Here is a 22,833-nt window from a genome sequence, read left to right on the forward strand (position 1 = left end):
TTAACCAACTCAGCCACCCGAGTGCCCCTAGATCTACTTTTTGAGAAAAATGAAATGAAAGAAGCTAACATAAACTGTCTTTTTGCTACAAAATGCAAAAGACAAAAGACAAAATGCATCTATATATTTTAAGTTTTTAATTTGCTTGATGTATAATTAAAATTCATGTCATATATTACCAACTGTTTTGACAAAGGACCTAGGACAATTGGATTTTTTTCTTGCTATATTTTCATGTGTTTGTATTGAATTAAAGAAAGAATAGAGCATGTATGTATATGTATTTATATTTAATTAAAGAAAGAGATGTAAGAGTTTTCTGGCCTATTACCAAAGGATTTGCCTTTCTTCCAAAATGTTTTTTTCTTATAGTAAAACTATTTCACTCTGTCATTTCTAGCCCCTAGATTATGAAGATATGAAGAATCTGCAACTTAGTATTGGTGTTAGAAATAAAGCTGAATTTCATCATTCAGTTATGTCTCAATACAAACTCACAGCAACCGCCATCTCTGTGACTGTGTTAAATGTAATTGAAGGCGCAGTGTTCCGTCCAGGTTCAAAGACATATGTAGTGACTAGCAACATGGGACAAAATTATAAAGTGGGAGACTTTATAGCTACTGACCTTGACACAGGTGTAGCTTCAACAACTGTTAGGTAAGACTGATATTCTCCAAATAACTTTTACCATATATTGAACTTAAATACAGTGTGTTCTCTTTAGAAATTTTAAGTATCCAAATTAAAATACTTTTCTCTATTTTTGAAGCCGTCATTCAATCATGAAAAGTACTAACTACTGAATTGTTGTTTAATTTAGAGCTTTTAACTTAAGAAAACATAAAAAATTGTGCAAATGTAAGATGTAAAAAAAGTAAAGGTGTAAAATGTGGAAAATATTGGAAGTTTGACATTTCTGTGTTTATGTATTTTATTGACCAATTAGCTGATTACCACATATCATGGTTATTCTCCCAGAAGATCTGATGGACTGATTTTCCCATTGCAGATCTGCCCAGACTGAAATCAATTAGATTTAGTTAGCTCATTTCAGCTACTCTCTTCACTTTATAATCAGCACTGAATAATGATACACTCTCTTTGTACTCCACAGATGTGAGTTCATTGAGGGCGGACCATCCCTCCCCATCCCCTCCCATCTAGTCTTTGAGTTTCACAGTGCCTGAGACAGAGTTATCTACGCAATGTTTAACAAATATGTAAATGAGAAGGAAATTCAACAGAAGCCCTATAAAGTCATTGTGAATATGAGAAGGGGGAGTAAAAATTGGGAGAAAATGAAACCACAAACTGATGGAGAAGTAACTTAACTTCTTAGGGAAGAGAACAGTTTAGAATTAGAAGCAGCCCAGGGAGTTCCAGGATCTGGGTCTTCCAGGATAGTTCTGATGCTACCAAAACCAAATGAAAATGAGACTTCGAGCATCAAAGATGATTCTGACATCCAAGTGGGCATAAGAGATATTCCATTAGAAATGGCTGCCAGCAATTTATTTTTCTTAAATTTAAACCTTTCCTATTTATTTTTTAAAAAATTTTTTTAGAGAGAGAGAGAGTGGGGGAGAAGAGCAGGGGGGAAGAAAAAGAGAGAGAAAGAGAGAGAGAGAGAGAGAGAGAGAGAGAGAGAGAGAGAGAGAGAGAGAATCTTAAACAGGCTCCACACTCAGCAAGGAGCCTGACTCGGGGCTTGATCTCACACCACCCTGGGTTCATGACCCGAGCCAAAATCAAGAGTTTGATGCTCAACTAGCTGAGCCACCCAGGCACCCCAAACCTTTTCTATTTCTGAATGTGGTGGCACTTCCCTGATAAAAAATAAAGTCTCTAATAATCAAAAATAATATCCAGGGGTTATAACTACTGACTTGAAATATGTGTTTTATAATCAAAATCTCTGTCTCTCTGTTTCTCTTTTAGATAGCTAACATTAATTTGTACTGTTTTCTTCAAATACAGATATGTAATGGGAAATAATCCTGCTAACCTACTTGATATTGACTCAAGAACAGGCATAATTACTTTGAGAAATGCAGTTACCATGGAACAATATAAAATGCTTGGGGGGAAATACCAAGGAACAATTCTATCTATAGATGGTAAGAAATCAACTTAACTTTTTTTCCCTTCTAGAGGAAATTATATATACACTCAAATATTAAAATCTTAATTGTTATATTTTGAAATAATCCTTTCCCAACAGAAAAATCATACTGGCTATTATAGATTCAAATTTTTAATAATATGAGAAACAGTGTAACTCAGTGGCTAAGCCCATGAGCTCTGGAGTGAGACTGGATTGGTATCTTTCACCATCCCTTAGTAGCAATAAGATTTTAAAGAAGTTACTTAACCCATTTATTCCTCAGTCTTTTCTTCTGTAAAATGGGACTCTAACATTATGGATCTAGAGATATTAAAAGAATTATTAACATGTAAAGCACTTAGAAAAGTGCTGACATTCAATAGATATTAGTTCTTATTCATTTCAAATGAAAATTTTAACTTGCATTCTTAAATTACTTTCAAATAATTAGTCCAAAAGAAAAGTTGACATGACTTTACATAATTTTTTTGGAAAGGTGATATACAACTTCATGTGAACAATTTGGAAGTAGCATGCTTATATTACTTTGCCAAACCAACAGAATTAAAATTAGGTTGGCCACAAGAGGAGAGAAGTCCGAGACTAATTCCACTAAGCAATATTTGCTAATTCAGTTCCTCTTCTTGACTTTCTATTTCTCCCCTTTTCTCTCTCTTGTCTCTTTTGATTGTCCTAGACAGGGGTTGACAATTTCCACTTGCTTTACAGATTAAAAACAAATGAAATAGCATGTCTTTAAAGTCATTCAACAAGGTGGCCCAGTTGGTTAAGCATCTGTCTGCCTCTTGATCTCAGCTCAGGTCATGATCTCATAGTTTGTGAGATTGAGCAATGACAGCCTAGGGCCTGCTTGGGATTCTCTCTCTCCCCCTTTGTCTGCCCCTCCCCTGCTTGTGAGTTTGTGTACACTCTGTTGCGTGCACTCTCTCTCTCTTAAAATAAATAAACTTTGAAAAGAAACCATAAGTTTAAAGTCTTTCAACAATTCAGAAATTTACCAAATTATACTGGTTTTTTATCATAATTAGTCAAAATAAATGTAGTTTTAAGAAAATTATTTATTTATTTATTTTGAGAGAGAGAGAGACAGAGAGAGAGCAGGAGCAGGGGAGGGGCAGAGGGAAAGAGAGAGAAAGAGAATTCCAAGCAGGCTCTGTGCTGTGAGTGCAGAGCTCTACATGGGTCTGGAACCCACGAACTTTGATATCATGACCTGAGCCAAGACCAAGAGTTGGATTCTTTTTTTTTTTTAACTTTTTTAATGTTTATTTATTTATTTATTTATTTTTTAATTTTTTTTTTTCAACGTTTTTTATTTATTTTTGGGACAGAGAGAGACAGAGCATGAACGGGGGAGGGGCAGAGAGAGAGGGAGACACAGAATCGGAAACAGGCTCCAGGCTCCGAGCCATCAGCCCAGAGCCTGACGCGGGGCTCGAACTCACAGACCGCGAGATCGTGACCTGGCTGAAGTCGGACGCTTAACCGACTGAGCCACCCAGGCGCCCCAATGTTTATTTATTTTTGAGAGAGAGAGAGAGAGAGAGAGAGAGAGAGAGAGAGAGCACAAGCGGGGGAGGGGCAGAAAGAGAGAGGGAGACACAGAATCCGAAGCAAGCTCCAGGCTCTGAGCTGTCAGCACAGAGCCTGTTGTGAGACTAGAACTCTAGGACTGCGAGATCATGACCTGAGCCAAAGTCAGACGCTCAACCGACTGAGCCACCCAGGCACGCTGCCGCCCCCCACCCCCCACCCCACCCCAAGAGTCAGATTCTTAACTGACTGAGCCACTCAGGCACACCAAAAATAAATGTGGTTTTAAAAATATACATTACAAATAGAAATGCTGATTTAATCTATAGATAAAACTTGTTTTTTTTTTTTTTTCAACTAGCAAAGAAGGATTTTATTTTTTTTTTTTATTTATTTTTTTTTTATTTTTTTTTTAATATATGAAATTTACTGTCAAATTGGTTTCCATACAACACCCAGTGCTCATCCCAAAAGGTGCCCTCCTCAATACCCATCACCCACCCTGCCCTCCCTCCCACCCTGCCCTCCCTCCCACCCCCCATCAACCCTCAGTTTGTTCTCAGTTTTTAACAGTCTCTAATGCTTTGGCTCTCTCCCACTCTAACCTCTTTTTTTTTTTTTTTTTTTTTCCTTCCCCTCCCCCATGGGTTTCTGTTACGTTTCTCAGGATCCACATAAGAGTGAAACCATATGGTATCTGTCTTTCTCTGTATGGCTTATTTCACTTAGCATCACACTCTCCAGTTCCATCCATGTTGCTACAAAAGGCCATATTTCATTTTTTCTCATTGCCACGTAGTATTCCATTGTGTATATAAACCACAATTTCTTTATCCATTCATCAGTTGATGGACATTTAGGCTCTTTCCATAATTTGGCTATTGTTGAGAGTGCCGCTATAAACATTGGGGTACAGGTGCCCCTATGCATCAGTACTCCTGTATCCCTTGGATAAATTCCTAGCAGTGCTATTGCTGGGTCATAGGGTAGGTCTATTTTTAATTTTCTGAGGAACCTCCACACTGCTTTCCAGAGCGGCTGCACCAATTTGCATTCCCACCAACAGTGCAAGAGGGTTCCTGTTTCTCCACATCCTCTCCAGCATCTATAGTCTCCTGATTTCTTCATTTTGGCCACTCTGACTGGCGTGAGGTGGTATCTGAGTGTGGTTTTGATTTGTATTTCCCTGATAAGGAGCGACGTTGAACATCTTTTCATGTGCCTGTTGGCCATCCGGATGTCTTCTTTAGAGAAGTGTCTATTCATGTTTACCGCCCATTTCTTCACTGGGTTATTTGTTTTTCGGGTGTGGAGTTTGATGAGCTCTTTATAGATTTTGGATACTAGCCCTTTGTCCGATGTGTCATTTGCAAATATCTTTTCCCATTCCGTTGGTTGCCTTTTAGTTTTGTTGGTTGTTTCCTTTGCTGTGCAGAAGCTTTTTATCTTCATAAGGTCCCAGTAATTCACTTTTGCTTTTAATTCTCTTGCCTTTGGGGATGTGCCGAGTAAGAGATTGCTACGGCTGAGGTCAGAGAGGTCTTTTCCTGCTTTCTCCTCTAAGGTTTTGATGGTTTCCTGTCTCACATTCAGGTCCTTTATCCATTTTGAGTTTATTTTTGTGAATGGTGTGAGAAAGTGGTCTAGTTTCAACCTTCTGCATGTTGCTGTCCAGTTCTCCCAGCACCATTTGTTAAATAGACTGTCTTTTTTCCATTGGATGTTCTTTCCTGCTTTGTCAAAGATGAGTTGGCCATACGTTTGTGGGTCTAGTTCTGGGGTTTCTATTCTACTCCATTGGTCTATGTGTCTGTTTTTATGCCAATACCATGCTGTCTTGATGATGACAGCTTTGTAGTAGAGGCTAAAGTCTGGGATTGTGATGCCTCCTGCTTTGGTCTTCTTCTTCAAAATTACTTTGGTATTCGGGGCCTTTTGTGGTTCCATATGAATTTTAGGATTGCTTGTTCTAGTTTCGAGAAGAATGCTGGTGCAATTTTGATAGGGATTGCATTGAATGTGTAGATAGCTTTGGGTAGTATTGACATTTTGACAATATTTATTCTTCCAATCCATGAGCAGGGAATGTCTTTCCATTTCTTTATATCTTCTTCAATTACCTGCATAAGCTTTCTATAGTTTTCAGCATACAGATCTATTACATCTTTGGTTAGATTTATTCCTAGGTATTTTATGCTTCTTGGTGCAATTGTGAATGGGATCAGTTTCTTCATTTGTCTTTCTGTTGCTTCATTGTTAGTGTATAAGAATGCAACTGATTTCTGCACATTGATTTTGTATCCTGCAACTTTGCTGAATTCATGTATCAGTTCTAGCAGACTTTTGGTGGAGTCTATCGGATTTTCCATGTATAATATCATGTCATCTGCAAAAAGCGAAAGCTTGACTTCATCTTTGCCAATTTTGATGCCTTTGATTTCCTTTTGTTGTCTGATTGCTGATGCTAGAACTTCCAGCACTATATTAAACAGCAGCGGTGACAGTGGGCATCCCTGTCGTGTTCCTGGTCTCAGGGAAAAAGCTCTCAGTTTTTCCCCGTTGAGGATGATGTTAGCTGTGGGCTTTTCATAAATGGCCTTTATGATCTTTAAGTATGTTCCTTCTATCCCAACTTTCTCAAGGGTTTTTATTAAGAAAGGGTGCTGGATTTTGTCAAAGGCCTTTTCTGCATCGATTGACAGGATCATATGGTTCTTCTCTTTTTTTTTGTTAATGTGATGTATCACGTTGATCGATTTGCGAATGTTGAACCAGCCCTGCATCCCAGGAATGAATCCCACTTGATCATGGTGAATAATTCTTTTTATATGCTGTTGAATTCGATTTGCTAGTATCTTATTAAGAATTTTTGCATCCATATTCATCAGGGATATTGGCCTGTAGTTCTCTTTTTTTACTGGGTCTCTGTCTGGTTTAGGAATCAAAGTAATACTGGCTTCATAGAATGAGTCTGGAAGTTTTCCTTCCCTTTCTATTTCTTGGAATAGCTTGAGAAGGATAGGTATTATCTCTGCTTTAAATGTCTGGTAGAACTCCCCTGGGAAGCCATCTGGTCCTGGACTCTTATTTGTTGGGAGATCTTTGATAACCGATTCAATTTCTTCGCTGGTTATGGGTCTGTTCAAGCTTTCTATTTCCTCCTGATTGAGTTTTGGAAGAGTGTGGGTGTTTAGAAATTTGTCCATTTCTTCCAGGTTGTCCAATTTGCTGGCATATAATTTTTCATAGTATTCCCTGATAATTGTTTGTATCTCTGAGGGATTGGTTGTAATCATTCCATTTTCATTCATGATTTTATCTATTTGGGTCATCTCCCTTTTCTTTTTGAGAAGCCTGGCTAGAGGTTTGTCAATTTTGTTTATTTTTTCAAAAAACCAACTCTTGGTTTCGTTGATCTGCTCTACAGTTTTTTTAGATTCTATATTGTTTATTTCTGCTCTGATCTTTATTATTTCTCTTCTTCTGCTGGGTTTAGGCTGCCTTTGCTGTTCTGCTTCTATTTCCTTTAGGTGTGCTGTTAGATTTTGTATTTGGGATTTTTCTTGTTTCTTGAGATAGGCCTGGATTGCAATGTATTTTCCTCTCAGGACTGCCTTCGCTGCATCCCAGAGCGTTTGGATTGTTGTATTTTCATTTTCGTTTGTTTCCATATATGTTTTAATTTCTTCTCTAATTGCCTGGTTGACCCACTCATTCGTTAGTAGGGTGTTCTTTAACCTCCATGCTTTTGGAGGTTTTCCAGACTTTTTCCTGTGATTGATTTCAAGCTTCATAGCATTGTGGTCTGAAAGTATGCATGGTATAATTTCAATTCTTGTAAACTTATGAAGGGCTGTTTTGTGACCCAGTATATGATCTATCTTGGAGAATGTTCCATGTGCACTCGAGAAGAAAGTATATTCTGTTGCTTTGGGATGCAGAGTTCTAAATATATCTGTCAAGTCCATCTGATCCAATGTATCATTCAGGGCCCTTGTTTCTTTATTGACTGTGTGTCTAGATGATCTATCCATTTCTGTAAGTGGGGTGTTAAAGTCCCCTGCAATGACCACATTCTTATCAATGAGGTTGCTTATGTTTATGAGTAATTGTTTTATATATCTGGGGGCTCGGGTATTTGGCGCATAGACATTTATAATAGTTAGCTCTTCCTGGTGGATAGACCCTGTGATTATTATATAATGCCCTTCTTCATCTCTTGTTACAGCCTTTAATTTAAAGTCTAGTTTGTCTGATATAAGTATGGCTACTCCAGCTTTCTTTTGGCTTCCAGGAGCATGATAAATAGTTCTCCATCCCCTCACTCTCAATCTAAAGGTGTCCTCAGATCTAAAATGAGTCTCTTGTAGACAGCAAATAGATGGGTCTTGTTTTTGTATCCATTCTGATACCCTATGTCTTTTAGTTGGCGCATTTAATCCATTTACATTCAGTGTTATTATAGAAAGATATGGGTTTAGAGTCATTGTGATGTCTGTATGTTTTATGCTTGTAGTGATGTCTCTGGTACTTTGTCTCACAGGATCCCCCTTAGGATCTCTTGTAGGGCTGGTTTCGTGGTGACAAATTCCTTCAGTTTTTGTTTGTTTGGGAAGACCTTTATCTCTCCTTCTATTCTAAATGACAGACTTGCTGGATAAAGGATTCTCGGCTGCATATTTTTTCTGTTTAGCACACTGTAGATATCGTGCCAAGCCTTTCTGGCCTGCCAAGTTTCAAAGGAGAGATCAGTCACGAGTCTTATAGGTCTCCCTTTATATGTGAGGGCACGTTTATCCCTTGCTGCTTTCAGAATTTTCTCTTTATCCTTGTATTTTGCCAGTTTCACTATGATATGTCGTGCAGAAGATCGATTCAAGTTACGTCTGAAGGGAGTTCTCTGTGCCTCTTGGATTTCAATGCCTTTTTCCTTCCCCAGTTCAGGGACGTTCTCAGCTATAATTTGTTCAAGTACCCCTTCAGCACCCTTCCCTCTCTCTTCCTCCTCTGGGATACCAATTATGCGTATATTATTTTTTTTTAGTGTATCACTTAGTTCTCTAATTTTCCCCTCATACTCCTGGATTTTTTTCTCTCTCTTTCTTTCAGCTTCCTCTTTCTCCATAACTTTATCTTCTAGTTCACCTATTCTCTCCTCTGCCTCTTCAAGCCGAGCCATCGTGGATTCCATTTTGTTTTGCAATTCGTTTAAAGCGTTTTTCAACTCCTCGTGACTGTTCCTTAGTCCCTCGATCTTTGTGGCAAGAGATTCTCTGCTGTCCTGTATACTGTTTTCAAGCCCAGCGATTAATTTTATGACTATTATTCTAAATTCACTTTCTGTTATATTATTTAAATCCTTTTTGATCAGTTCATTAGCTGTTGTTATTTCCTGGAGATTCTTCTGAGGGGAATTCTTCCGTTTGGTCATTTTGGAGAGTCCCTGGCGTGGTGAGGACCTGCAGGGCACTTCCCCTGTGCTGTGGTGTATAACTGGAGTTAGTGGGCGGGGCCGCAGTCCGACCCGATGTCTGCCCCCAGCCCACTGCTGGGGCCACAGTCAGACTGGTGTGTGCCTTCTCTTCCCCTCTCCTAGGGGCGGGATTCACTGTGGGGTGGCGTGTCCCATCTGGGCTACTTGCACACTGCCAGGCTTGTGTTGCTGGGGATCTGGCGTATTAGCTGGGGTGGGTAGGCAAGGTGCACGGGGGCTGGAGGGGCAGGCTTAGCTCGCTTCTCCTTAGGTGATCCACTTCAGGAGGAGCCCTGTGGCAGCGGGAGGGAGTCAGATCCGCTGCCGGAGGTTTGGCTCCGCAGAAGCACAGAGTTGGGTGTTTGCGCGGAGCGAGCAAGTTCCCTGGCAGGAACTGGTTCCCTTTGGGATTTTGGCTGGGGGATGGGCGGGGGAGATGGCGCTGGCTCCTTTGTTCCCCGCCAAGCTGAGCTCTGCCGTCCGGGGGCTCAGCAGCTCTCCCTCCCTTTGTCCTCCAGCCTTCCCGCTTTCCGAGCAGAGCTGTTAACTTATGACCTCCCAGACGCTAAGTCGCGCTTGCTGTGGGAACACAGTCTGTCCGGCCCCTCCGCTTTTGCCAGCCAGACTCGGGGGCTCTGCTTGGCCAGCGAGCCGCCCCTCCGCCCCGGCTCCCTCCCGCCAGTCCGTGGAGCGCGCACCGCCTCGCCGCCCTTCCTACCCTCTTCCGTGGGCCTCTGGTCTGCGCTTGACTCCGGAGACTCCCCTCTGCTAATCCTCTGGCGGTTTTCTGGGTTCTTTAGGCAGGTGTAGGTGGAATCTAAGTGATCGGCAGGACGCGCTGTGAGCCCCGCGTCCTCCTAGGCCGCCATCTTCCGGCACTTCCGATAAAACTTGTTTTGATTCAGTGCTGAAATTATCTTAAGCAATTGCTACTTTACTCCTTTTGCAGACAGCCAACATCAAGCTTAATTAGATACATGAAGAAACTGGAACTTCTGCTTATGAAATTATTAGACTTATGGAAAATAGAGAGCATTCCTTTTGTCTTCAAAAAATGCAAACTTATAAGTAGTGTATGCAATGATAATGATAAAAATAACAACAAAAACAACAGCAATAGCAGAATCAGCACAGCTGAGCTGAAAGGGCATGGGCTTTGATATTGGATAGACTAAATTTAAACTTGTCTCTGTTATGTTTCTTCATTTATTCAAAAACTATATATTGAATCCTGATGAAATGCCAGCCATTGTGCCAGGTTCTAGGGTTATATCAATGAACAAAGTCTGACACAGAGCTCACATTTCTGTCATAGAGATAAAAAACAATGACTTCAAACAAAATCATTCCTATGTGTTTACCTAATTTTAATAATCTTAGAAGTCCTAACTATAAAAGTCTGAATGTACAGAGATGTTAATTATAGCATTATCTATAATAATTAACAGGTAATATGTGTAGGTAAACTATGGTCCACTTGATGTGAAATTATGTAGCCATAAAAAAACTATATAATGAAAAGTTTATTGACGTATGGAAGAATTCTCACAATGCAAATTAAAAAAATATAAAATGGAATGAGCCATATGATCTGTCAATATAACATAAACAAGTAACAAATTTTAGGCATTATAATTAAGGTTAAAAGATAATACAACAGTGCCCAGGTGACTTAGTCGGTTAAGCATCTGACTTCAGCTCAGGTCATGATCTCATGTTCAGGAGCTCAAGTCCCACATGGCGTGTAGAGAACACTTAAATAAAAACTTAAAAAAAAAAAAAAATGAAAGACCGTTAAACAACAAATAAAATCTAGGTCTAAAATATCGAGAAGTGTGTAAAACATTGTCTAAAAATGCCTCCACTGTGGCTTATCACACACCACTGGCAAATACATAACATGGCATTTATTGTTTATGCTTCTCAACGTATGGGACAGTTTTTTCAGGAGAGCACTAATATTCACCTTGGTCTCGGGTTGTCCTGGGTGGCTCAGTCAGTTAAGTGTCCGACTTTGGCTTAGGTCGTGATCTCACAGCTCATGAATTCCTGCCCCATGTGGGGGTCTGTGCTGACAGCTCAGAGCCTGGAGCCTGCTTCAGATTCTGTGTCTCCCTCTCTCTCTGCCCCTCCCCTACTCGAGCTCTCTCTCTCTCTCTCTCTCTCTCTTTCTCTCTTTCTCTCTCTCAAAAGTAAGTAAACATTTTAAAAAAATTTGTTTTAAATATTCATCTTTGTCTTATTTAAAAACTCAGTCACAAACAAGAGACGATTTGGGAAGTTACTGAATTGATGAGAAGAAAAACACTGAAATAAGTTATTGATTCAAAAAATGGCTTTGTGTTGTTTGACAATTATTACAGTATGTGTATTAGATATTTCTTCCATTTTAAATCTTGTTACAGATACTCTTCAAAGAACTTGTACTGGAACAATTAATATTAACCTCGACGGTTCCGGCTGGGAAGATGAAGATAAAAGTAATCAGGGAACCACTACTGAAGGCGGTGGAAATGACGGCGGTGGAAGTGCCACTGGAGGTGCCACTGGAGGTGACACCGGAGGTGACACCGGAGGTGACACCAGTACTAACACAGCCGACAAAACTTCCACTGATTACGGCGGTGGTACCAATACAGACGGCAACACCTATGACGGACCAGGTAGTGGTTACCAGAGAAATCCCTTAGATAATGTCCATTTTGGTCCTGCTGGCATTGGACTACTCATCATGGGATTCTTGGTCCTAGGATGTAAGTACTTTTAACAATCTTATTCATAGGCATCCCCCTCCCCTGAAATTATGGGGAGGAGATAAGCTTTCTGATCCTTTGATGAAAGGTACTTTCCAAATTCTTATTTTGTGCACGTATCAAGAAATGCCTGTTTGCTGTTGGGTTAATAAGATAAGAAAGTCAAAGTGCAATGGAGGACAAAAAGTTCCTTGCATTCAATCTCAGTGCAATGGGAAAGTGCCATAACAGGCAGGTTCAGACTGCTATTTGAGTGAAGAAGACAATCAGAAAAGATCCGAACAATCAGAAAAGGCTACACGGAAAAAGCAAACTTGCAGAATGTAACATAAAATTTATGAGAAGAGCTAATTCTCTAATTTCACTTTTTTAGCCATAGTAATTATTAACCAACATTTTAAAACTTTAAAATTAAGTATTTTATAATGCTTCTTTATTTATTTATTGAGAGACAGAGAGACAGAGACAGAGTATGAGCAGGGGAGGGGCAGAGAGACGAGGGAGACACAGAATCCAAAGCAGGCTCCAGGCTCTGAACTGTCCCCATAGAGCCCAACGGGGTTCGAACTCACGAATTGTGAGATCATGACCTAAGTCGAAATCGGACGCTTTACCAACTGAGCCACCCAGGCACCCCTAAAATTAGGTACTTTATAAAAGTAACTTAATTACTCAGGCATTGTTTATCTCTACTGCAAGTAATAGATGACTTTCACTTTGAGCTTGTTTTTTATATTGTTGATTACCTTTGGGTAGTGTAGTTGGTAACAGATTTAAAAATTATGCATGGGCTTTGGGGTCAAATACCCCTAGATACAAAGCTATCTCTAAACCCAGCAAATTTTCAAGAAAGCGAAATATACAGGATTCTTTCCCTCCTTTCTTTCTTTTTCCCCTCTCTTACTATCCCTCCCCTTATTACTATCCTTACTATGTTCCTTCCTCTCTACCTTGCTTATTGTTTCTTTCCATCCTTTGTCATATTTTCGACTTATATAGCCTTTACTTCATCCATCCGTTCATTCCAAATCATTTATCAAGATTATATTATATAAAAAACTCCGTGCTAGAAACTTATTTAAATGAATAAGAAAACCCAAATGATTACCAGAAAGACCTTGTTAGGTAGCATAATATTCTCTATTTGTGTGTGAATAAATTCAAGAAAAAATTCCATGTGGGGGAAGTCTTTAGGGAATAATTACTTGAAGCATGGGTAAGATTTTACTGCTGAAATAAAAAAAGCATGCATGTGTGAAAGGAAAAAAATAAAGGCATGGAGGAGGGAACACAAAGACTCAAACACATTGTCTGTTCTCTGCAGCTCTCCTTTTTGTCTCCTTTAATATTTTCCTGAGTAATGACAGCAAAAAGACTCATCTGTTTTCACGGTGTAACAATATCTATAATTTGAATACTAGATAACAAATTAAAAAGTTGATCACAGTCTAGAATACTGAAGCTCGCACTGATTTTGGTAACTGACCATCAGTTTGTTTTCTGAAGCTTTCATAGTAATTTTAAAATCAAGTGCCATTCTATTAGAGGTTCAAATTTAATCATAAAAAGCAAGTTGTTTTATTTTAATGTGGCTCTGCGGCTGATTCCAATATTCCTATCCTTTCCCCATCAGTGGTCCCGTTTTTGTTGATCTGTTGTGACTGCGGCGGCGCCCCTCGTGGGGGCGCTGGCTTTGAGCCTGTCCCCGAATGTTCAGATGGAGCAATTCACTCATGGGCAGTAGAAGGACCACAGCCGCCTCCCATAGTAAGTGCTAACTTGTAAGAAATGGCCTTTGGCAGTCACCGACACTCACCCTCATGCACTGGAGCCAAGACGCTGGCCATCACTTGTGGTCGGTGCTGTTCTTCGCTCTGGGACAGCCAATGTGGAAAATGAAGAGAAATCAAAGGTACATCGAAATCAGATGGAAGTAACCAGGAAAGGCTTTCGAAATGAGGTTCAGGTTTTAAATGGATTTCAGAAGTTTCATAAATAGTGTTCTTTTAGAACCTGAGGTAACTTGAGAACAAACCCAAAGTATAATGATAGAAGCAAAAGAGCCATTAAAATGGGGAAATGTTTCTTGTCTTTTAGAGTGGACCCACTGTCTGTGTACCACCGGTACTACCTAGCAATGGAAATCTGATTGAATGCATTGACACCTCAGGTAAGAAGTTTTTTGGGTTTTGTTTTGTTTTTTTAATTTTAACAGCTCAAATGGCGTAAGAAGGAATTCTGTTTTGTCTTTGCATACCATATCAGTTCTCAATTATCTTATTAATCTTTAAAATTATTTCTATCGTTCACTTTTAAATGACTAATTTGCAGATTCAATGGTAAGGAAAAGCCTATAGTAATTATTATTTTTATATGTTGAATTTTTAAAATCTTCCTCAATGATTAGAGAGCACTTATGAGACGACTTTATTAGGACCTCTACAAACAGGAGAGAAGAACTGAAATGTAGCCACAAGTCAAGTTTGGTCCAGGTCCAAAAAAATACAGTTGACCCCTGAACAACACAGCGTTAGAGATGTCGACCCCTGTGCAGTCAAAAATACAAGTATTAACTTTTGGCTCCCCCAAAACTTAACTACTAATAGTCTGCTGCTGACCAGAAGCCTTACTGCTAGCATAAACAGTTAATTAACACATAGTTTGCATTATATATATATATATTATATATATATATATGGATATATATATATAATATATATATAATACTGTATTCTTACAATAAAGTGAGCTAGAGAAATAGTTTTTAAGAAATCATAAGAAAGAAATAATACATTTACATTACTGAACTTATTCATTAAAAAAATCTGCATTCCAAGCCCATGAAGGGTCAACTGTACTAATTAGAATTAACATACAACCCAATGTTTTTAAGTTTATTTATTTTGAGAGTGAGAAAGAGAGCACAAGTGGGGGAGGGGCAGAGGGAGAGAGGGAGAGAGAGAATCCCAAGCAGGTTCCATGCTGTCAGTGCAGAGCTCAACGCTGGGCTCGATGTGAGGCTCAATCCCATGAACCATGAAATCATGACCTCAATCAAGAGCCGAAATCAAGGGTCAGGCACCTAACCAACTGAGCCACCCAAACTCCCCAATGTATGACCCAATTAAAATAGATCTGTGCTCATTTCTTGAGGCTAAAATCTACCTTCACAATTCATGAATGATTCAAAACTACTCTGACTTAGCCGCTATCTTGACAAAGAAAAAAATTGCATCCATTCTCAGCATGAGCATAAAGGTTGACCTAAAAAGACTTGTCTGGTTTCTTAAACTGAAAGTAAGTGGATGAAACACCATCAGAATCTTTCCACATTCTCAGCTGAGGCTGTGTACAGGTGATGGGAGTTTTTCCTTGCACACCGTTAACCAAAATTATAACTATGACACGCCTTAAACCAGGGGTGTAGACCAGTTCACAGGCAGAAATGAGGGAACAATTAGAATTTTACAGCAAAGGGATAGCTACCATGTTAGTAAAAACAAAGGTTTTTTTTTTTTTAATTTTTCATAACTTTGAAAACACTTGTACCATCTTGCCTTTTCTCAAAGTAAACAAAGTTAGTGATTCTCTTATTTTTCCTCTCAGTCTTTTTCAAACTTGTTATCGTTACTTTCCTACTTAGAACTCTCTTTCTTTTCAAATGTGTATTTATTTTTAAGAGAGAGAGAGAAACAGAGTGTGAACTGGGGAGGGGCAGAGAGGAGAGGGAGACACGGAATCCAAAGCAGGCTCCAGGCTCCAAGCTATCAGGACAGAGCTGGACATGGGGCTCGAACCCATGAACCATGAGATCATGACCTGAGCTGAAGTTGGACGCTTAACTGACTGAACCACCCAGGCGCCCCCCTACTTTGAACTCTTTAAAACGGGAGAGGCACAGGAATGCTCACAGCTTGTAGAAATGTACCTTACCCAAAGTACTAGACACACTAGCCTTTAAACCTATCTCTCCTCCCAATGTCTCCATTTTTGTTAATGACACCAACATCCCCTCACCTCAAAAGCAGAAGCTGGTTGACTCTTCTATCTTTTTATTCTTTTTTTTTTAAGTTTATTTATTTATTTGGGGGGCAGGGCACACATGCAGGCCAGGGAGGGGCAGAGAGAAAGGAAGAGAGAGGATCCCAAGCAGGGTCCCCACTGCCAGTGCAGAGCCTGACGTGGAGCTTGAAACCATGAACCACAAGATCATGACTGGAGCTGAAATCACGAATCAGAAGCTCAGTCGACTGAGTCACCCAGGCATCCCTCTATCTCCCTATCCTTGACACCCACTCTGTTCTCAAGACTTGTCAAATCATCAGTCTATCAGGATTTACTTACACATTTATCCCTTCATTACATCTATAAACCTTTACACAAATCTAGAACAAAGCACAATGAGAGGCACCAGAGTCATAAAAGTATAAAAAACACACTGTCCCTAAAATCAAGATCTTTAAAATATTAAAGCCATGAGGCATTTATCCCACAGTCAACACTTTCCCTCTCCATGGCTCTTCTATAGTCTGACCCATGATTTTATCTAACTTACCTTGAATATTGTAACAAGCTTCTATCCACGCATCACATCCAAGTGAAAGCCAAGGTTCTCCAAGTAAACCTTTCCTCAGCCATGGCCTCTCTTCTGAAGCCAGTGGTTCTTGGGCGTTCTTCTGGACACCCTGTGCTTCTAACATGTTGGAGTATTCTTATACTATTTAACTTTTAGAATTTCGGTATTTCCCCCCCAGACTTCCTCAATTTGAAATCAAACTCTCTAAAGCATATGTTTTTATAACCTCTATGCACCACTTCCAGCACGACACAATTACCACAAATAGTTAACATCAAACAATTAACAAATTAACAAACTGATTAATAATATTATTTTGAACTCAATATCATAGTTACAGCTCTTTATGTTTTGTCTTTATTTGATTTAAATGAAGAAACCATACATTATAGAAAGTTATCAATTTTTAGTCTACAAGACACTAGAGAAATTAAACTTGATTTTATCAACAACCTTTAGGGGTTTACACAAATGAGTATGGCGGCAGAGAAATGCAAGATCTAGGAGGAGGAGAAAGAACAACAGGATTTGAACTAACAGAAGGAGTTAAAACACCAGGAGTACCTGAGATATGTCAAGAATATTCTGGAACATTAAGAAGAAATTCTATGAGAGAATGTAGAGAAGGAGGTCTGAATATGAACTTCATGGAAAGTTACTTCTGTCAGGTAAGGTCTTTAGTCCCATGCCTTCCTTTCCATCCTGTGCCCCCGGCTCTACTCCAGGCTGCCACTAGTCCCCAGCAGGGCTCTAGCAGTTTCCCAGCCTCTATTCTATGCCTGACAAACATACTGCTGCTGGATAAAATTTCCGTAATTCTGAACTGATCACTTTACTGCTCTCCTTAAAAACAGCCAGTGGCTCCCAGCTCTATTTGTCCAAGGCATGAAGTCCAAACTCCTTAACATGACAATTAAGATTATTCATAAATTGACCCCTTCCCTCATCTCCAATTACTCCTTACCACCAATCCCACATACCACATGTCTTTGCCTCATTCACACTGGTCTATTCCCCTCCATGCCTTCGCCTATGCTGTGCCCCTCGCGGGATGATTTTATCCATTATCTCATACTCATCTTTTAAGACTCAACTCAAATAACACTGCCTCTCTGAAGTATTTACTGTTAACCCTCACGTCTAAAACAAAATTGATGTTTATCTATATTTCTGTAGTGCTCTGTGTATACACCTTATAGAATATACCATTTATATTGGTAAAATATGTTTATATGTCTACCACAGTTTTTAGTGCCCTGTCCATATGTTCTCTACATCATGTTACCAGTACCTAACTCAGTTCCAGGCACATAGTAAACGTTCAGTAAGTGTGAGTTCAAGAGCCACAGACCCTTGCATAACATTCTAAGAACAAGCAGGAATTAATTTTGCCATCCCCAGGTAGAGACTGTCTGTAACTACTTAAACTTTCAGGGATTTCCTATCTCTGAAACTGTCTTATCTCTGACAGATTTACATCCTTCTACATCCTGGCCTAAAATATTTTCTTTAACTCTCCTATTGGCTTAGAGGGTGGCTGATATCTTGAAAGAAAACACTGATAAAGCCTTTCAAATAGCAGTAGATAATAATAAGAGAACTGTTGTTGAAACCCACAGGAATACTTCCTATCCATGTCCCTACAAATGAATGTTATTTTCATGAAAAGTATATTTCTGCCTCAAAACTTGTGCATCTTACCACTCCTCCTGCCCAGGACACACTGTGTGCTTTATTTACCCCCACTGCTTTATTCTAACCTCTGATCAAATATCATTTTCTGAGATGCTGCCCTTGGCTATTCTGTCACTCTATCCCTTGGCCCTGCACTTACCACCTCCTGATAAATACCTTATATGTTGTCTGTCTCATCCTAGTACAAGGTAAGCCTAATGAGAGAGAGACTTCAAGTGTTTTTGTTCACTGCTGTATTGCCAAGTTCCTAATAGAGGGTCTGGCAAATGGTAAGGACTAAAAAATATTTTTGAATGAAATGGCACAACGATTTGGTTTGCTAAGAAAAGCACTTCTGATACTTAGCCTGAAAGTTTGCGGTCCAATATTACAAATGATAAAAAATGAAATAAAGGTGCACATGTCTGTGGGCTTTCACTTTGAATTGAAGGAGATCCGATTTCTAAAAACCTTCAGTTTTAAATCCCCAAATGGCATGGAGCCAGAGTCAAATGTTCCTGTTGTTTTGCTGAAAAAGCCACATTCAAATAAATCTTCACTGAACCTCCAAATTCACTCCATTAAGGAAGGAAAGCACAGTCCTGGATGAACCTGAAACAACTATGAACTACCTTCTTTTCTACAAACCAAGGGAAAAGATTGGTGTACTTCAAATTCAGGACTTTTAAGTACCTTCTTCTAACTTGGTTACAAAATAATTTATGCAATATTTTATTTGTGCTTTTGTATCTAAAGTGCACCTACGATGATTTTAAAAGTCGAAATGTATTATCAGAATAACAGCTAAAATAATTTCTAGCCAAATTCTTTCAAGCAATTATATAATGATTTTTAAAACATCTTGGAATTTTGTTTTATATATTCTTCTTTGGGTAGTGCCCTGGAAGAAAAAAAGGGATAAAGATTTCTATTATTGCTAAATATGTATCCATAATTTCATTTTCTCTTCCCTCTGCAAATCCAGAAAGCATATGCTTATGCAGATGAAGACGAAGGACGCCCATCCAATGACTGTTTGCTCATATATGATATTGAAGGTGTAGGTTCCCCTGCTGGCTCCGTGGGCTGTTGTAGCTTCATCGGAGAAGACGTGGACGACAGCTTTTTGGACACACTGGGGCCTAAATTTAAGAAGCTGGCAGATATCAGCCTGGGAAAAGAAGCTGAACCATATCCAGACCCTGATCCCTCTTGGCCACCTGAGAGCACCGAACCGATCTGCCCTCAGCAGGGAACAGAGCCCGTCATTGGTGGACACCCACCCATCTCCCCACATTTTGGCACTACAACTGTCATCTCTGAGAGCACCTACCCCTCAGGACCTGGTGTACAGCATCCTATGCCTATTCCTGATCCTCTGGGCTATGGTAATGTCACTGTGACAGAATCTTACACCACCTCTGGCACTCTGAAGCCCTCTGTCCATGTTCATGATAACCGACATGCAGCAAACGTAGTGGTGACCGAGAGGGTGGTTGGCCCAATCTCTGGCACTGATCTGCATGGAATGTTAGAGATGCCTGACTTGAGAGATGGGTCAAATGTTATAGTGACAGAAAGGGTAATAGCACCAAGTTCAAGTCTACCCACCTCTTTGACCATGCCTGATCCTAGAGAGTCATCAAATGTGGTAGTGACAGAAAGAGTCATCCGACCAGTTTCTGGCATGGTGGGCAATCTAAGTATACACCCTGAGTTATCAAATGCCCAAAATGTGATTGTGACAGAGAGGGTTGTTTCCGGCTCTGGCATGAGCGGAATTAGTGGCCCCGCTGGGATAAGTGGAGGCAGTGGCCTGGTTGGCAGTGCAGCTGGAGTAAGTGGCAGTGGCATTGGGCAGAGCAGCCTGGGAGGAGGTGGGGGCCTGAGTAGCAGCATGGGGGGGACAGCCACCATTGGCCACATGAGGAGCTCCTCTGACCATCACTTTAGCCAGACCCTTGGATCTGCCTCCCCTAGTACAGCCCGAAGTCGAATCACAAAATACAGTACAGTACAATATACGAAGTAGCCAGGATCCCAGCACACTTGTTCTCAGTAATGGTGATTCAGATCCAGTTCCCACCACCAAAAAACTAACGATGTGATTTGTGATGCACAACTCGGTGCTAAGAAACCGTGGAGCAAAGTGAGAAACCACAATGGGAAAAATAGATGGAAACAGTGCTGTTGGGCAAGAGCTCTCCTGAGCATTTGTAAACTTTTTTCTTACATTAATACTAATGGGATCGCGACAGTGAACTAAAACTTGAGACAGCATCTTCTTTGTGCCTATATGGCCTGTAGGGTCTTCTTTGCTTCTGTGTGGCCTGTCATGTATCTCCAGCACATGGAATAAATTAAGCTGAGTCACGCAAAGCACTGGCCTTAAGACGGCAATTGGCACAATTCTCCTTGCCCTGTTTTGACTTGCCATGTAGCTCACGCAATATTGAAAAAGGACTAAACATGCAATATGTGCTCATGTATGTAGGAAGAATTTGAAATACGTGTCAGGCACCCTGTCAATTTCACAGATAATAGATACAAAAATCCAACCATACATTCAGACCATGATTAACCGTTAAAGAAAAAAGTCTGACTACACAACCAAATTCACAAGCCGCCACGCTTAATAACTGCACTAGATAAAATAAACCTCATATTAGGAAACGTTTCCTGGGAGGAAATTTCCGTAAGAGAAACCTTACTTCCGTAAGGCAACCGGGTAAGATTCGTTTGGGGAAAACTGGCAATGTCTAAACCTGAATCTTGAGATGGGGCTTCAGCTGAAATTCCCATGGAGACAGGTTTTCTGACTCTAGTTTGTGTTTAGTGGAAGGTGCAAGATTTACAAATATTGCATGCTGGTGAGGTTGCAGGATATCGTACCCCTTCTTATAACTGTGGCTGACCTAATAACGGAAAACTTGCCGAGTGTACTTCTCTGACCAAAGCAAGTAACACCTGACATGGTTGTCATCCTTAGTGGTAAATTGCCTTCCAAGGAAGCAGATGGAAACCACATTGTATTTTCAGATGTGTGTTTTATAAGTGTTACTCATCCACATCAGCTCTTTATTATACATCTCCTAAGTTAAAATAATTTACTTAAGCTGAGCTGTGGAAAAAAAAAAAGCCTGCAGTATGGTTAAGCTTTGGGGGAAATTTTTTTAAGGGGATCTAAAAGAAGTTTTTAGAACATGTAAAATGTTTAATGGGAAAAGTTAGAATTGTTGCGTAAAAGTAACACCACTAATAGTTTTAATTTACTTTTTTAAATAACCCTCTGCTGCTATTTTGAAGGGGTCAATTAAAAACTTTTAACAGAGTTGATGATATTGTGTTAATACAAATGAAATTGTTCTCAACCACCCCATTTCGTTAGTCTATCTCACTCCCTAACTAAATGTTCTCACTAGAGTAAATGTTATATCCCTGATTTGATTTGTCAATAAGCTCTTGGTTGATATATGCTCCAGTTTATAGGTAGTTCCCAAATTATGCAGTATGATATATTTTTCTAGCTTCAAAATTTAATAATGTATTATTTATGGTATGTCATTTCTATGTGTTTGCTATATAGTGTTACCTGGTTTAAAAATCTCTAAATAGAATCAAAGCATTCTTAGACAGGGGTAAATTTACTGTAGCAAGTTAGAGGAATTTTTTTCTCTTTTCTAAATTCAGTGTTAATGTGAGCTCACTAAAGTGAAACTTGACAGGACAAAATTTTTTAAGGATCATTCCCGCCAATGACCCAAATTTCCCAGGGTATTACAAGATCAAAGAACAGTCACTCAACTTCCAACACTTGTCAAAGGGGGCGAGGGAGTGAACTATTTTATTAGAGCTATTTTTCTCAGTGTTATAGCAGATGGTGTCAATACTTTCAAAGCCAAAAGATACATCCTATTCCATACGTAGACTATGTGAAATGTTGATAATGTGTAGCATGCCCAAATACAGAGGTGTAAATAAAGTCATTCACAGGGACTCTTCTTTTATTTCTTTCTCCCATTTGGGGGGTCTTCCATTAATGATGGAATCTTTCCAGAAATAAAGTCAAAAGGCATTTATTGAGATAAGCTGGGTCCAGGAGTTTGAAGGAAAATAATTGCTAGTTAGTTATTAGTTAATTAATAAAAAAAGAATCAATAAAAAAGAATTTGATTTGACATATCATCAGAAGTGTTTTTAAAGATTCCTGATATCTTCCAAGAAAGTTTTTTAGGTTGTCTAACGAATGCTAGATTGACCATCTTTAATAACTGTTGTTATTAAGATCCATTAGTTACATAAAACCATGGGAGATATAAAAAATGACAGTATTAGTTGTCGATCTTTCTAGGAAGCCACTTTCAAATAAATTTTTTTCAGGATTACACACTGATGTTCTAACTCTTTATTCTTAAGTCTTAAAATTATCTTTTTAAAGATACGATTCTAACAATCATTTAAAGGCACGTCATTTTTTCAATAAAGAACCTTGGGGGAGAAATTAGCTCTACTCTGTACATGCTTTACTCTAACTCATGGGCCATAGGTCATTCTACAGACCTAAGATATGGAAGTTATTTTATAGGTGAATCGTTATAATTCAAATCTATATTGCAAGCTGAATACCAGATCAACATGCTCTCAACAAAAGAGAAAAGGAAGAAACAGCAATTTAGAGATTATGTGTATATAATTT

The 22,833-nt window shown here is 39.4% G+C and overlaps 2 protein-coding genes across 5 annotated transcripts in view; one reads left to right on the forward strand and one right to left on the reverse strand.

Annotated features, from left to right (window-relative positions):
* DSG1 (desmoglein 1) overlaps positions 1-21,257 on the forward strand; it is a 42,174-nt gene extending 20,917 nt beyond the window's left edge. The window contains exons 9-15 of the mRNA XM_060613514.3: positions 401-660; positions 1,981-2,120; positions 11,540-11,887; positions 13,521-13,654; positions 13,985-14,057; positions 16,923-17,131; positions 19,123-21,257. Of these exons, the coding sequence (XP_060469497.2) occupies positions 401-660; positions 1,981-2,120; positions 11,540-11,887; positions 13,521-13,654; positions 13,985-14,057; positions 16,923-17,131; positions 19,123-20,169 (2,211 nt within the window). The 3' untranslated portion in view covers positions 20,170-21,257. The remainder of the gene's footprint in view (positions 1-400; positions 661-1,980; positions 2,121-11,539; positions 11,888-13,520; positions 13,655-13,984; positions 14,058-16,922; positions 17,132-19,122) is intronic.
* Positions 1-22,833, reverse strand: part of DSC1 (desmocollin 1) — a 361,845-nt gene that overhangs the window by 197,716 nt on the left and 141,296 nt on the right. The gene's annotated exons all lie outside the window — the stretch shown is intronic.

The sequence above is a fragment of the Panthera onca genome, chromosome D3 (assembly GCF_046562875.1).
Source record: "Panthera onca isolate mPanOnc1 chromosome D3, mPanOnc1 haplotype 2, whole genome shotgun sequence".
Taxonomy (NCBI): domain Eukaryota; kingdom Metazoa; phylum Chordata; class Mammalia; order Carnivora; family Felidae; genus Panthera; species Panthera onca.